This window comes from Panthera pardus, unplaced genomic scaffold (assembly GCF_024362965.1).
Source record: "Panthera pardus isolate Hobbes unplaced genomic scaffold, ASM2436296v1 HiC_scaffold_13, whole genome shotgun sequence".
Lineage (NCBI taxonomy): Eukaryota > Metazoa > Chordata > Mammalia > Carnivora > Felidae > Panthera > Panthera pardus.
In genome coordinates, this window is record NW_026526688.1 from 36,021,828 (window position 1) to 36,035,713 (window position 13,886).

Here is a 13,886-nt window from a genome sequence, read left to right on the forward strand (position 1 = left end):
AGGACCATATGAGATACAGAAGTGGCTCAGAGAAGAGTGCTTGGTGGGAGAGAAGGTTGATCTTTGGGGAGAACTGCCGTCTGTGGCTGAGGGTTCCTTAGCCGTCAGTCTCAGAGCCCCTGTGCCTTATGTCTCACCTGTAGCCTCAGATGCCCAGCCAAGCCTGCCCCTGAAGAGTCCTCAAAGTGGAGTCTCATAGGTGACATGTCTGGGTTTCCACCTCTTCAAACCACATTCATGTGTTCTTGGCTTAGCAGGTGCCCCTCAGGCCCCACAGCCATACTGTCCTGGGAATTCCTGTTCTGCTTTTTCAAATGGGCAATGGACCCTCATATTGTGCCAGGGAGAAGTTGCCAGGGAAAGTGGGTTGAGTCTCTCAGACACGTTGGCACTCTGTTGCCCAGTAGGAAGATAAACATCATTCTGTCACTTCCCCCCAGGACTCCTTCTAGGGGTGGGAGACACTTCTCTCCCCGAATGCCCAGCTTTCTTCTCTCCCCGAATGCCTGTCTGGTCACCTGCCCTGGGGGTTCATCTGTGTGTCCAGAGAGTTGCTCAGCAACCCAGTGTAGCTGGGTGACTGTGTCAACATCTCATGACCAAAGGCCGTGAGAGGCAGAGTCCACTCACTCTGCCAAAGCCAAGAAGGATGATACCTCTCAGCTGCCAGCCACACGCCCCTCCATGCTGAGTCCTGCTCTCAGGAGCAAACCTCTGATGTCCCTTAGATTTCCTAAGCACAGTCATCAGGACCAGGAGTCTCCATGTGAGAGATCTTCCCAGCTGGGTAGCCTTCAATAGGTACAGGGGAGGTCTTTGCCAGCAAGTAGGGGTAGATGCTGAGGTCAGGTCAGGTGACTCTGGAAGGCAGCTGGGAAGGAGGTGGTTCTGTAGCAGGTACCAAAGGACCCAAGGCACACATGCACACAGTCAGCCTAGTACCCTTTCCTCCAGAGGAATGGGTGTCCCTTCCCTCTTCCGCAACCTCCTTGTTCCTTCTAAGCTGGCCCCCTATTAAGTCAGTCACATCCTTCTGCTCCAAGGACACAAGGATGTGTCTCCTTGATGAACCTCAACTTTCACCTCGATCACAATGTCTATGCCTAGAGATAGATGGTGGGATCCTAGCCTGTGGTGTCTCTTATTCTTCCAACATAGGGTGGGAGCAAGGCCCAAGGTGAGGGGGTGGTTAGATGGGAAGAGCAGGCCTCAGGGGAGTTTCTCCTGTGGGTCAGTTTCACTGCTAGCTCTCACACCCAGCAACACCAATAAAATTGATGATAGTAATTAAAAGAACATAATTACCACGAGTTTATTTATTCCCAGGAAGCCTCCTTTCCCTGGTCCCAGTCATTACCTATTCCATCCTTTCCATAGGTGGTGGGTGTTAACTATAGCTCCAATAAAAAGTAATAACTGCCAAAGTTGCCCACCTCCATGGATCTGGGGAACTCTGCTGTCTCCTTCACATCAGCCCTATGAAGCAGAGGGGAGGTGGCACAGGGTCTAGGTGGGGGAGGCAAGGTCCCCATTGCCCGAGGGAGGAATGGAGTGCTAGGCAAAAGAGGTACAAGGAGTGCAATCCAATATACAAAGTTCTAGAGGCAACAACTTTTGCCTTCTCTTTTGAGCTCCCACCTTCTTCCCCATATGCACCTCCCCCCAGAGGAACTTCTGAGTTCCCTCTCCCCTTCCAGGTTGGAGCTCAGAAGACTTGATAAGCCAAGCATTATCATCCAGCAATAAATACCACCAGGTGAAGTTACTTTTCATCCCAGAGGGAATGTATTTCCTAAATGGTAAAAAAGGGATCTTTGTAAAGGTCAAGACCCTGCAAACAAAAACTTGCTACAAAGTGGCAATTGTTGATATGATTAAGCTCTTAGGGATATTTGTGTTCTTGACTCCCAGGAATAGGTGGAATTTCAAATTTCTGGTGAAGAAGGCATGGAGAGTACAGCTGCTCAGGGCTCTGCGGAGAATCTCTTAAATCATCATGGTCAGCCCACCCAGATATGTGGGCTCTGGAGAGGTAACTCTGAGAGACATCAACTCCTGAAGCCCACTCTTCAGGGTGAATCTCATGGGGATGTTGAGCCCCTCAGATCCCCTCTCACTACTTCCTCCCGCTTTCGCTCTAGGTCAACTCAGTGTCTTTGAGGCACTCACGCATCTCCTGGCCCAGTGGTGCAAGACCTGGATTTGTCCAGGCCTAGCCTCCTTCTGAGTGTGCGTGAGCCTGGAAGCGGGGTCCTGCATCCATCCCATGCCCTTTCTCATTTTACAGAAAGGAAAGACAAGGCAAAAGGAGGAAGCCGGTTTTCTGAGAAAACTCTGGAATCCAAATTTCCTTCTTTTCCTCCTCCCCACCTTTTTGTCGCTGTTTCCCACCCTCTAATCTTTGCAATCAGGGCTGCTACTCAACCTATGGACCCCATCCACAAGTAGGAGGTGCATCGCCCCTTTAAGGGGCAGGCCCCTGGCCTCCCTGACCTCGTCCCGCCCCCTCCGGGGCCGCACTGCGCCTGCGCCGAGCGCCGGAGACCTGGGGTTGGGCAGAACCCAGTTCCGTGCAACTTTCAAGTGAGTTGCAAACTCCGCCCCGAGGCCGGAGCCGGTGGCCTAGCGCACTGAGACCTCGGGGACCCGAACGAACGAAGGCCTTGACCGCAACCCGCTGCCTGGGACGCAGCAGCGCCGCGGGGAGAGTCGAACAGCTGGTTCTCCGCAGCAGGAAGTGCGGGTGGGAGCCGTAACTGCTCCGGCAGCGCGGCGAGGCAGCAGAGCGCGCCCGCCCTTACCGGCTCCCTGGTCGGTTTCTCCGAGCCCCGGCCTCCTCGCCTCAGCCCACGGGTCTCCCCATTCTTCAGGCTCCCCGCACTGCAGATTTAGGGGGCGGCCGGCTCCGCCTCTGCCAAGGGGCAGCCGGAGCGCCCCTCTGGTTCTCGCCCTTCCGCTGATTACCCCATCCCAGCCCTGCGTGAGCGTCCCTCTAGGCATTTGTAGGGGTTCTCCCTTCGTCCTGAGGCTGCGGGATGGTGTCCTGGATGATCTGTCGCCTGGTGGTGTGAGTATGGCCGCTTTCATACCCCCTCTACCTCCAGGTGCCAGGCCGCCCTTGAGGTGGAAGATGGGAACATCTGGTGGGAAAGGGGCTTTTAGTGCCCGCAAGGGTTAACGGACCTTCGGGCCTACCGCGTGGCATCGGGCACCCGTGCTTGTACTCTACCCCCAAAGTCTTCTTGGCTCATGGCGACCGCCCTCTCCCCCGCCCCCCCGCAGTCACATACACTGCAGACAGGAGTGTGGGACAGAGGACCTCACACCAGCCTGCAGCCCCTTGTCAAACAAGGTGTTGTGGCACGTTGTGGGCGGAGATTTCAGGTGCCTGCTTCCTTTCTGAGCAGTCACATGACTCACCACCCTGGCCTCAGCCTCCCCACTCTGTCCTACCTTTCAGTACTCCAGCACCTGGCTCCAAGATCCCTGTCTGCAGCCTGGCAGTGCCAGGTCTGGTGGCCCTGATTGCGTGTCCATGGGAGGGGACAGCCTGGCCCTCTCACCAGCTCAGAAGCCTGCTTCCCACCTACCTGCTGTGTGTGCTCCCGCTCAATAATGCACTCATAGGCCACTGGTGCAGGCTTGGGCAGGCTTGGACTGTTTGTAAACAGCAGGGTGGGGAGGTGGCCTCCAGGGCACTGACTCAGGCACAGGTTGTGCAAGCCAAGCAAGAAGAACAGGGTAGGCCCTTGCTACTTCACACCTTTCAGGGAAGTGGCCACCTGGTGTGGGGGGGGGGGGGGGGAGGGCATGATGCCCCTCATACTCCCCCTCTGTTTTCTAGGCTGGTGTTTGGGATGCTGTACCCAGCTTATGCTTCCTACAAGGCTGTGAAGACCAAGAACATACGTGAATATGTGAGTGTGGCTGTGGGCAGGAGAGCTTGGTTCAGGTTGGATGGGATGACAGTCAACCTTGGGGGATATGGTAGGCCTTGGCAAGGTGGGGACGGTCTGACCTCGCCTCCCCTTCCTCCAGGAGCATAAGCAGGTGCGTGTAGAGTGGGTGTGGTTGGAGGGCAGGCTATGGGGGTGCCTGTGCAGAATCTTGTGGGTGAAGCTTCTTGGGGGTGGGTACAGGAATGAGTGGCAGTTTCTCAGAGGCACCTCTCTAGGGCCAGCCAGGTGCCAGGAGAATGCAGTAGGACAGGCTCTCTGGAATCTCTGGGTCAGCCTGGGACAGGGGAGTTGGCTCTGCAGGCTCAGCTGTTGGCCTCTGACACCCACCCCCCCCACCCCCAGGTGCGGTGGATGATGTACTGGATAGTCTTTGCACTGTTCATGGCAGTGGAAACCTTCACAGACATCTTTATTTCCTGGTATGCATGCAGGGGGTCTGTGGGCTGTGGGGAGATGATGGCCCACTCTTGGCCCAGCTCCCTGGCTGACCTTACTCCCACTGTGCTCTGACAGGTTCCCTTTCTACTATGAGATCAAGATGGCCTTTGTGCTATGGCTGCTCTCACCTTACACCAAAGGGGCCAGCCTGCTTTACCGAAAGTTTGTCCACCCATCCTTATCCCGTCATGAGAAGGTACCTTGGGGGGAGCCAGGGAGGGAAACATAGGGGTGGGTGTGAAGGAAAGAGCCTTGGACTCGGGGTTCAGGACGCTGGGTGAAACCTGGGTTCTAATCTGAGTCCTGCTGCCCTTCAGCTGTGGGACCTTGATAGAAACTAGCCTTCTTCCTCTTCTGTGATAATCAAATGGGGGCACGAGTGAATGAGCATTTGAAGGTGTGAAACACCAGCTGGAAGTTGTGTTGGGGATGGTGGGAGGAGGCTGAGCATGGTCATTCACCGAAGCATGGGAATGTCTGCTCTTGGTGTGGTTGCTAGTGCACTGTAGGCAGGGGTGGGCAGGGAGGCATGGCACGCACTGGATTCTCTGGGGCTGCAGAGGAGGAGTGACTTCAGTCTTCAGGTGTCCACCTGAGCTCTCTCCCCTTCCCGGCCCCTACAGGAGATTGACACCTGCATCGTGCAGGCCAAGGAGCGCAGCTATGAGACGATGCTCAGCTTTGGGAAACGGGGCCTCAACATTGCTGCTTCAGCTGCTGTACAGGCTGCCACCAAGGTACCTTGGGCCCCAGCCCTCCAGCAGTCCTCCCAACCTCGTGCCTTTTGGGCGAGTCCAGCTCTCTATCAGGGAGCTGAGAGAGAGCAGCTGACCATGCCAGGGAACAGGATGAGAGGTGACAGGTGGGGTGTTGGCAGGAGTGTGGAGCGGGAAGTTGACTTCCTTGGCTGGGACAGTGACTGAGTGGTTGCTCCTGCTCTCTGGGCCTGTTTCCTGTTGGTGCCACAAAGGCACGGGGCTAGAAGGTCACTGGGTTGCTTTTAGTTCTGAGGCCTATGCCCCAGTGATTACCCACCAGTCAGCCCTTGATTTTCCTGAGTAGCTGCCCCGACTCAGACCCCTTCCTACTAGGATCCCCTGCCCCATTCCTCCAGGTGATACAGTGGTTCCCCATCATTTGCAGAGTCAGGGTGCACTGGCTGGAAGGCTGCGGAGCTTCTCCATGCAGGACCTGCGCTCCATCCCTGATGCCCCTGCCCCTGCCTACCAGGATCCCCTCTACCTGGAGGACCAGGTACCTCGCCGCAGGCCGCCCATCGGTAAGTGGACAGAGAGATCCAGAGCTGTTCCGGAAGGAATGCCTCTTCCATGCAAACGGTGGCTTCCCTAAGGGTTAGAAGAAGGTCTATCTTGGCCCTGGGCCTTCAGACTATGGAAATGCCCAGCTTTGCCTCCCTGGCCTCCCTCTCCTCTACACAGGGTATAGGGCAGGGGGCCTGCAGGACAGCGACACTGAGGATGAGTGTTGGTCAGATACAGAGGCAGTCTCCCAGCCACCTGCCCGGCCCCGAGAGAAGCCCCTGAGCCGCAGCCAGAGCCTGCGTGTGGTCAAGAGGAAGCCACCCATGCGGGAGGTCAGTGGCAAGGAAGGCACAAGGGAGGTGGGCTGTCCAGGTACTTAGCCTACACCTCTCAGGTTGTGCCTGCCCTCTCCCCGCAGGGCACCTCGCGCTCACTGAAGGTTCGGACAAGGAAAAAGACCATTTCCTCAGACATGAACAGCTAGGGTCTTCAGAGCCTGGCTCAGTCTTACCTCTTGCCTTGTGGAGCACCAGGTGCTATTTGGAGGGGACCTCTGGCTGCATGTCTGACCTACCTGCACCAGCTGCTCAGGCTCTGCCCCCTTGGCTCCTGCTGCTGGCTAAGGGCTGGGTGCTGCCCAGGCCATGCACAGGACTATACCTGTAATGTACCAAAGCAGGCTGGGCCCAGGATTCTATTTATTGTCTTTCTCATCCTTCTACCTTCCCGGTGTGTGGGACCAGCGCCCTTCTCAAACCTCTGCAAATGAAACCAAAAGTCCACCCAGCTGTGTTCATTCCTTTCTATCCTTCAAAGTACTTGACAGTCTCCTCCAAGGCCTGTGTGTGTGTGTGTGTGTGTGTGTGTGTGTGTGTGTCCTGGTTGTATGTTTTATGTTGGTGAATGAGGTCAGGTTTATGCAAGTTTTGGTAAATAAATACATAAAAGTGGTCTGTTTGTCCTGGTTTGTACTCCTGGTCCTCATAGCACATATTATTAAACAGCCTTCTACAGGCCAGTCCAGGCCTAGGATGGAGGCTCAAGGGACAGACAGACTGCCAGAGGGGCCCAGTCTAATGGGGGAGGTAGCCATTGACATATAGTTGTAATGGGTCAAGTACTGTCACAGGAAATTCTTGGAGACCTCTGAGAACATAGATGGGGGACAGAGGGAGTAGGTGAACAGCCCTAAGAGGGGTCAGAGTCTAAGAAGACTGCAATCAGGAGATGGGGTTAGATCTTGATGGGAAGTAGAAGCCAGTGGGAACAGAGGTGTGGAGGGAGCTTGGGCAGCACAATAATCCCATGGGGACTAGCTGGAGCTGTAAACAGACAAGGCCAGGGGAGGCCAACTTCCTCCATGGGCCTGAGGTGGTCTCTAGGCAGCTCTGGGGACATTGAGTTCCTGTAAACACCCAGGATAATGCAGAGAACATTGCACCTCTTTGGAGTGGCCGTGAGAGGGCAGCAGTTGCCAAGGTCTGGGCTGCCCCTAGCTTCCAGGTCAAGGAGGGCGGGGTTGGGAGGCTGGCCAGAGCCCTGCCCTACAGGGGCCTGGCCGCTGGCTGGCTGGCTGGCTGGCTGGCTAGCTAGCTGGCTGGAGAGACGATGCAGAATTCTGGCCTGGCCTCCAATGGCTCTTTCTGCTGTTCCTTCCTGTTGTTTGTGGTCATTGGTCCTGTCTGCCCCCTTCACGGAGTCTCCCCTGTCCTGCGACCCAGGCTTTTTGCCAGAGCTCGCTCTACTCCATCCCCTCCTCTAATCCCTGGGGCAGTCAGTGCTGGCTTTGCCCTCTCTTGCTCCTGCTCCTAGGTACTGGTCTCACTGCGGTGTCCCAGGGCTGCTCCCCTTGCCCACCCCATGCCTGTTCTTCCTTCCCACTTTTGATTAAGCAAAGAGGTGGGTGGGAAGAAGGGAAATGGTGTGGTAACCCGGAGTGACCTGAGGAGTGTGGATTAACTCTTGGTGTGGGGATTATCCAGGTTTTATTTGGGGAAGGCACTTAATCGGTCGGGGTGGTTTAGCTCCTCACGTATTGGTGTTCAATGACTTCCTATGTAGGCATTCCCTTGCATCATGGTGTTGCCTCATTTCTTCATTTCTTCATTCAGAAAGTCTGTTGAGCATCTATCGGGTACCAGGCGTGTTTCCAAATACTCAGAATGCAGTCTAGGAATGGCTAGCACCTAGAATGTGACTCCCCAGCAGGTGCTGCTCTAAGCCCCTAACACATTCACTTGATCTTCATGACAATCTCCTGAGGTAGGTACTATTATTATGACATCCATTTTACAAATAGGAAAACAAGGCACTGAGAGGGCAAGTGATTTGCCTGAGGTTACACAGCTAATAAGTGGCAGAATTAGGCTTTGAACCAGGCAGTCTGGCTCCAGAGTCAGTCCGCTTAACCACTGTAAATGAGGCAAGAAGAAGGAGGTAAGTGTGTAGCAAACATGTAGCTGTGTGTGTAGTTGTGTGCCTGTCCTTGTGCTGGCCATTTTATAGGGATGATCTCCTTGAATCCTCCTGACGAGCCTGAAGGGAGGGGTTAGATCCATTTCACAGATGAAAAAACAGAGACTTGGAGAAGTGAAGCAACTTGTCCCCAGTCATGGCTGCCTGTGGGTGGTGTCCCTGTTTCGTGAGGCAAGCTTGCCCAGAAGTTGCTGCGGTAGACGTGGAATGGCAGGATCCACACTCCCGAACTGGGGGAAGCAAACAGGAATGTGTGGTGAACCGGCAAATGACACAAAAACTCCGAGGAAGGGGAAGGCCTGAAGTTAAAGGGGGTTGAGGGAGCTTTCATGGGAGCTGGAGCTTCACCTGCCCTCATTCCTAGAATGCGCTTTGAGTGGGGAGCAGGGTCTTTTGGGCCCCTAGGCTGAAATGGTGACACTTTCTCAGGCCCAAGATCTCCACCTCCACCCCCCTCCCCGCCAGCCTCTTTGCTAGCCTGGCTGCTCTGCAGCTCCTGCCTTTTCTGACTCCAGAGCACTCAAGTTCATCTGTGCATCCACATCAGCCTCCAGGCCTTTGCTCCAGCTGTATGACTCTCCTGCCCTCTGAACAGTCTTTCTTTCCTGGCCCCCCATAGCCTTCCTTAGAGACCTGCTTTCTCCCAGAAGCCTTCCCTGACTTGCCAACTCCTCTTCAAGCTACTAAAGCTCCTGATCTCTGGCTGGCTCACCAGTCTTGGGCTCACAGTGGGCTGCGTGGGTGTGCCAGTCCCCAGCTGGCCTCCCTTAAACCTGATTTGCTTTGTAATCCCCACCTCATCCAACCGGACTGCCTCATACCTCCATGCTGTTCCCCCTGACATGATCTTCCCCCTCTACTCAACTCTCTGTCCTCCTCCTATGTGCCCTGTGAACCTCACTCAGACACCACCTATCCCAGGAAGCCCTCTGTGAGCACGCCCCCCTGCCTCCTTAGAGTTGATTGGTCATCCAGACCACAGCATAGCTATTCTTACACGAACCTCTCTGTTTTTGCCTTGAGCACATCCTATTTTCTCCCCCAATTCATTGTGACTTCATAAAGAACAGACTTGCAACTTATTCACTTTTGTATCCAGCCTGGAATAAGTGGTGGTTAAGCCAAAGTGAAATGTCGTCGTATGTGTGTGGCTCAGTGAAGGCCCACTTATTCTCTGACTTGTGAGCTCCAGCATCACTTCCTCCGTGAAGCTTCCCCCCACTTCCCCAGGGTGGGACTAAGAGCACCTCGTACTCATTTGTTAATATGCCGACTCCAACAGTCACCCCACAGTGCCCAGCACAGGGCCTGACATTTAAGAGGCCCCAGTGAATGTTTGCTGGTAAAAGAACAAAGGCACTAAGTGAGTATAAGCTCCTTGAGGGCAGGGATGGCCTATGCTTTCATCTTTGTGCACTGTACCTCCTTGTGCCCATCACAGAACCTTGAAAGTGCCAGGGTCTCTACAACACACACATTTGCCAAATCGCTGCTGCTGCAGTTATACGGGTTCCAAGACATCCTGAGGCCAGAGGGGAAGGGGTAAAGAGAATTCCAAGTTCTGGGGCATTTCTGGCCAAGCATACATGTGATCCTGAGACTAGAGCCTTGGGTGTGGGCTGGGCTTCCCTCAGAGCCTGACCTGTCCCTCTGACAATCACTGAGACGTCTGCCTTCTTCGACACTGCCTCCCTCTGCATGGGGGGCCTGGCCCTAGGGCCCCCTAAGCTCTGGCCTGCCCATAGCCCTCAACCTCCTATTATCCACTAGTATGCCCAGGTAGGATCAAGGCTGGACTTCTGCTGCAATTGACTTAGGGCACAGATGTGCTGGGCTCCATGCTGGGCACCCAGTAGGGAGATGAGACAACCTAGGCCAGCCCCCTTGCAAGAACATACCTCTGCTTGGCCCCGGTACTAGTCCCACTCGGTTTGTGCCCAGGGCTTACTCTCCGGCTTCTCAGTCCACCTTGCCTGCTCGAGGGTCTCCTCCATTGCCTCCCAGTTGCCAGGTGCGTGTGGTCCTGAATTCCTGGCCTCCTCTTTCCTGCCTCTGCACTGCCCCACCTTCTTTTGGACCTTAGACGGCTCCCCCTCTCCCTGCCTCTTCAGCCTCTCTCAGCCTGTGGTCCTTTCATGTCCTGGTCCCCCTTCCTGCCTCTGGCCTCCAGGTGCACTTGGCCCCCTGCTGTAGTCTTACCGCCACTCTTGGGCTGCAGATAACCTCTTGTTTCAACACGGCCCTGGCCCAAGCTGAGTTGGGGAGTCTGGGCTGGCACTGCCCCACCCATAAGGGGGTTGACAAGAGCACCCAGGCTCTTGCCCCTTGTCCCTGATAAACATCAGGGATAATGGCTGGGTAGGGGGCAGAAATGCCGGCAGGAGGATGATGCCTGCTGCTCAGGAAACCCTGGGGGCCAGAGCCTGGTTGCTAGGCAGAAGGTCTTGAGCCTGGGGCAGAATGAGGTAGCTTTCTCTACTAGGGTGGTTAGATGCAGGGAGGGGAGGGTGGGGGAGGGAGGATGGGGCACTGGGGAGGTGTGGGCTGAGAAGAGGAATTAGGTCAGGGATGTGGGTGGGTGGGCATGAGGGGAGGGGGCATCTACTGTAGAGCTTCCTCCTGGCTCCAAAAGCATTTCCACACTTCCCTTCCTCTCTCCCCCTCACCCCAGGTCCTGGGAGAATTCTCCCCGGTATTCCCCCTCCCCCATGCCCCCCGGTCCAGGCTTTGCCACAAGGGTGGGGGGCAGAGTGGGGGGAGGCCAGCCTCAGCTGTCTGAAGGATGGAGGGGCTGGGGAAGTAGGGCTAGGTGCCCAGACGGCCGCGTGTGTGGGAGGGGATGTCCTCAGATGCCCTCCACCCGGCAGTCCCCGCTCTGACGTGGGTGCCCCCCCCTCTCCCCGCCCGGATTAGTGGCAGCTTGGCCTGACTCTCCGGGGCTCCTTCCCCCGCCCCCGCCTGCTGCCCTCCCCTGGGCAGGGGGCTGTTCCACCCGAGGGGCACTGTGCTTGCCCAGGTAAGGGGCTCTGGGGACAGCGTGAGGGCAGCTGGCTCGTGAGTGCTGCTGTGCTTGTCAGCATGAATGTGTGTATCAGAGTGTGTGTGTGTATGTGTGTGTGTGCTCTTGAGGGCTCTATGTGAGCCTGGGGTGGGCCAGTACGCATCTGGGGGTGCTGGTCAGCTTGCCTTTGTCCACGAATTCAGCATTGTGTCCCCACGTGTGTGGCTTTCCTTCTGTGTTTGTGTCTTTTGTGTGTCTCCTTAGATCTGCTCCGTCCTCAGGCACAGAATAGCCGGCTATAAGGGCTCTGTGGGCCGGTGGCATGGGCTGTGAAGCAAGATGGGGAGCTGGGTGAGGGTGGAAAGGGCCTTCTCCCCGCACCTCCCTATAACCCCCTCGGCATTTCAGGAACCTATTCTGAGAGTCCTGTTCTAGTCCAGAGACTGTGACCTAACAAGGCAGACAAGGCAACTGGGGGTGAGGTGGGGGGAGTTGTCTGTCATACTCCCCTGGGATAGTCCCCATCTCCTTTGGGATGACAGTGACAGGCCCTCAGCACCCAGGACAACCCAGAGTCCCACCCTGCCCTTCCCAGCCTCTTCTAGGCCCTAAGCTGAAGGGCCCAGACTTCTCCCCCCTAGACTCTCTGACAAGCTTTGGCTGCCAGAGGACACAGATGGGGGACCACAGGCACACCCCAGCCCCCCATCTGCATCGTGGAGCCAGCCTGGGGGAGGGTCTGGGGCTTGGGATCTTGGCATTGCAGTCTGCATTAGACCCTCCATGATCATATTCCTGGGCACACTCAGGTCCAGGCCACCCCTCAGGGGAGCTGGGGGAGGAAGGGAGTGTTAATAACTTAGTCATGTAAACAACCCCTACCAGTCTGCCCTGCCACAGAAGCGGCCTCTGGGGGGAGGTGGAGGGGCTGAGTGAATCTATGCCAACATGACCCAAGTCCTGCCCAGTGCCTCTTCAGGACTCCTCTTCTTAGGCCCCCTCCTCTTCTCCCCATCTGGGAAAAGGATTCCTGCCTTTGTCTCTTGGGAGGAAGGCTTGCTCCCAGCTCTTCATGGCTCCCCTCTCCAGGGATGTTAGTGTGACTTCGAACCAGGCTAGAGGCATCTGAGAGCTCATCCCTTGGTTGGGATGGGGGTGGGTGGGGTGGTGCTGCCTCTGTCCTAGGCCGGGTGAAGGCAGGCCAAGGACGGCTTCCATAGGGTGGCAGGGGAGCTGTGGGGTGAGAGGTGGGGGGGCCTGAGGGGAAGGGAAGCGCCCGTTGGGCGTGTGGGTTTCTATGTGTGTCTGAATCTGTCTGTGTGTGTTTGAATCTGTCTGTTTGTGTCTGTGCTCTGGAACCACCCCCGCAGAGGAGCCGGGATGCTTCCTCGGGTGGAGGGTGCCCTGCTTTCCCATTTCCTCTCCTCCTCTCTGCTCCCTCCCAGGAGCCACTCCCATGGGCTGCTCTCCAGTGCTGGGCCTGGAAGCACTAGGAACTGGGATAGGGCAGACCCCCGAACACCAGGCTGGAGCAGGTGTTGGGGCTCATGCGGTCCCACCTCCTCTCTGGACACTTGGTGAAACCTAGGCCCATAGAGCAGGGACAGACCAGAGCCTAGGTCTCCCGGAACTGCTAAGGCAGGACACGGGGCCTGCTACTGGGACTTGGAAGGGAGCTTTAGTCAAGAATGGTGAAGAGCAGCTTGGCCAGGTGAGGATGAGGTAGGGCAGACCTGGGCCGCGGGGGGTGTACCCATGTGCCAGAGCTGAAGGACCACAAGCAAGTGGTCCAGCAGGCACAGGGTCGGCTGGCGTGGGTCAGGAGCCCATCACTGACCCGTGAGAACCCGACTGCCCCTGCCAGCTCTGGCACTGCCCCCTCCCAGCCGCCCCGCCCTAGCACCCCGGGGGGCACCCCGCCCCACCATGGCCTGGTCCGGCCCCTCCCGCCCTTTGCTCCAGTTCCCGGGCTTGGCACCTATAGTGGGGGTGCTGCCCGCCTGCCAGGCTCCGGGGCCGGGCCCACGGGAGGGTGGGGCGGCTGGGAAGCTGGCACGCTGCCCCGGGGGAGCCTCTCTCGGCAGGCGCCCGGGTGCCGCGGGGGGGAGGGGGGAACAAAGGGCTCATTCTCCCCGTGCGCAGCCGGTGGCATCGCCGGGGCGTTGGCGGAAGCCCCCAGGGCCCGGGAGGGGGCAGGCCCAGGCGGGGCCGCCGAATCACGGGCTCCTGTTTCCCGCAGGGTGCTGGAGGAGGAAACCGGCGGAGCAGCTTCCCCACTCTCAGTTGCGCGTCTGGCGATGGCGATGAGAGGTCTTGCTGCGCTGTCCGCCGCGCTCTCCCTCCATTAGCCGCGCTGCGCCGTGCTGCGCCCTCTCTGGTGCCTCTCTCCTGGGACCCGGGATCGGGCCCCCCTTCCAGGCACGACCCCCTCCCCCGGCCCTTCGGCCTTTCCCCTGACTCGGCCGTTTCCGACCCGGGGCGCACGTTCCCCCCGGCCCGGCTCCCACTCTCCCTCCGGGGGCACCCGCTCCCTAGCCCCGGCCCGGCCCTCCCCGCGGCGCAGCACGGAGTCTCGGCGTCCCATGGCGCAACCCACGGCCTCGGCCCAGAAGCTGGTGCGGCCAATCCGCGCCGTGTGCCGCATCCTGCAAATCCCGGAATCCGACCCCTCTAACCTGCGGCCCTAGAGCGCCCCCGCCGCCCCGGGGGAAAGAGAACGCGAGCGCGCTGAGCAGAGAGCGGGAGAACGCG

General features: G+C 57.5%; 2 protein-coding genes across 3 annotated transcripts; both read left to right on the forward strand.

Moving 5' to 3' along the window:
• Positions 1-2,537: 2,537 nt before the first annotated feature.
• On the forward strand, positions 2,538-6,263 carry REEP4 (receptor accessory protein 4). Of its 2 annotated transcripts, XM_019467008.2 has the most exons (8): positions 2,545-3,067; positions 3,845-3,917; positions 4,302-4,378; positions 4,473-4,593; positions 5,021-5,134; positions 5,541-5,676; positions 5,837-5,991; positions 6,078-6,263. In XM_019467008.2, exons 1-8 carry the CDS (start codon positions 3,036-3,038, stop codon positions 6,141-6,143), a joined length of 774 nt encoding a protein of 257 aa, XP_019322553.1. In that variant the 5' UTR covers positions 2,545-3,035; the 3' UTR covers positions 6,144-6,263. The 2 variants fall into 2 exon arrangements, with proteins under 2 accessions (XP_019322556.1, XP_019322553.1); XM_019467011.2 differs by lacking the exons at positions 5,541-5,676; positions 6,078-6,263 and having other exon boundaries at positions 2,538-3,067; positions 5,837-5,941.
• A 4,776-nt stretch (positions 6,264-11,039) lies between these two features.
• On the forward strand, positions 11,040-13,868 carry HRURF (HR upstream open reading frame). Its single transcript, XM_053900966.1, has 2 exons — positions 11,040-11,150; positions 13,375-13,868. The coding sequence occupies exon 2, from the start codon at positions 13,718-13,720 to the stop codon at positions 13,820-13,822; it is 105 nt and encodes a 34-aa protein (XP_053756941.1). The 5' UTR covers positions 11,040-11,150; positions 13,375-13,717; the 3' UTR covers positions 13,823-13,868.
• Positions 13,869-13,886: the final 18 nt, after the last annotated feature.

What these genes read in the sequence shown, in the direction of transcription:
- REEP4 (XM_019467008.2), top strand. Translation starts at nt 3,036, where the DNA reads ATGGTGTCCTGGATGATCTGTCGCCTGGTGGT. An exon ending in ACAGACATCTTTATTTCCTG is followed by an intron (nt 4,379 to 4,472) that starts GTATGCATGCAG and finishes GTGCTCTGACAG; the next exon opens with GTTCCCTTTCTACTATGAGA. An exon ending in GGAAGCCACCCATGCGGGAG is followed by an intron (nt 5,992 to 6,077) that starts GTCAGTGGCAAG and finishes CTCTCCCCGCAG; the next exon opens with GGCACCTCGCGCTCACTGAA.
- HRURF (XM_053900966.1), top strand. Translation starts at nt 13,718, where the DNA reads ATGGCGCAACCCACGGCCTCGGCCCAGAAGCTGGTGCGGCCAATCCGC.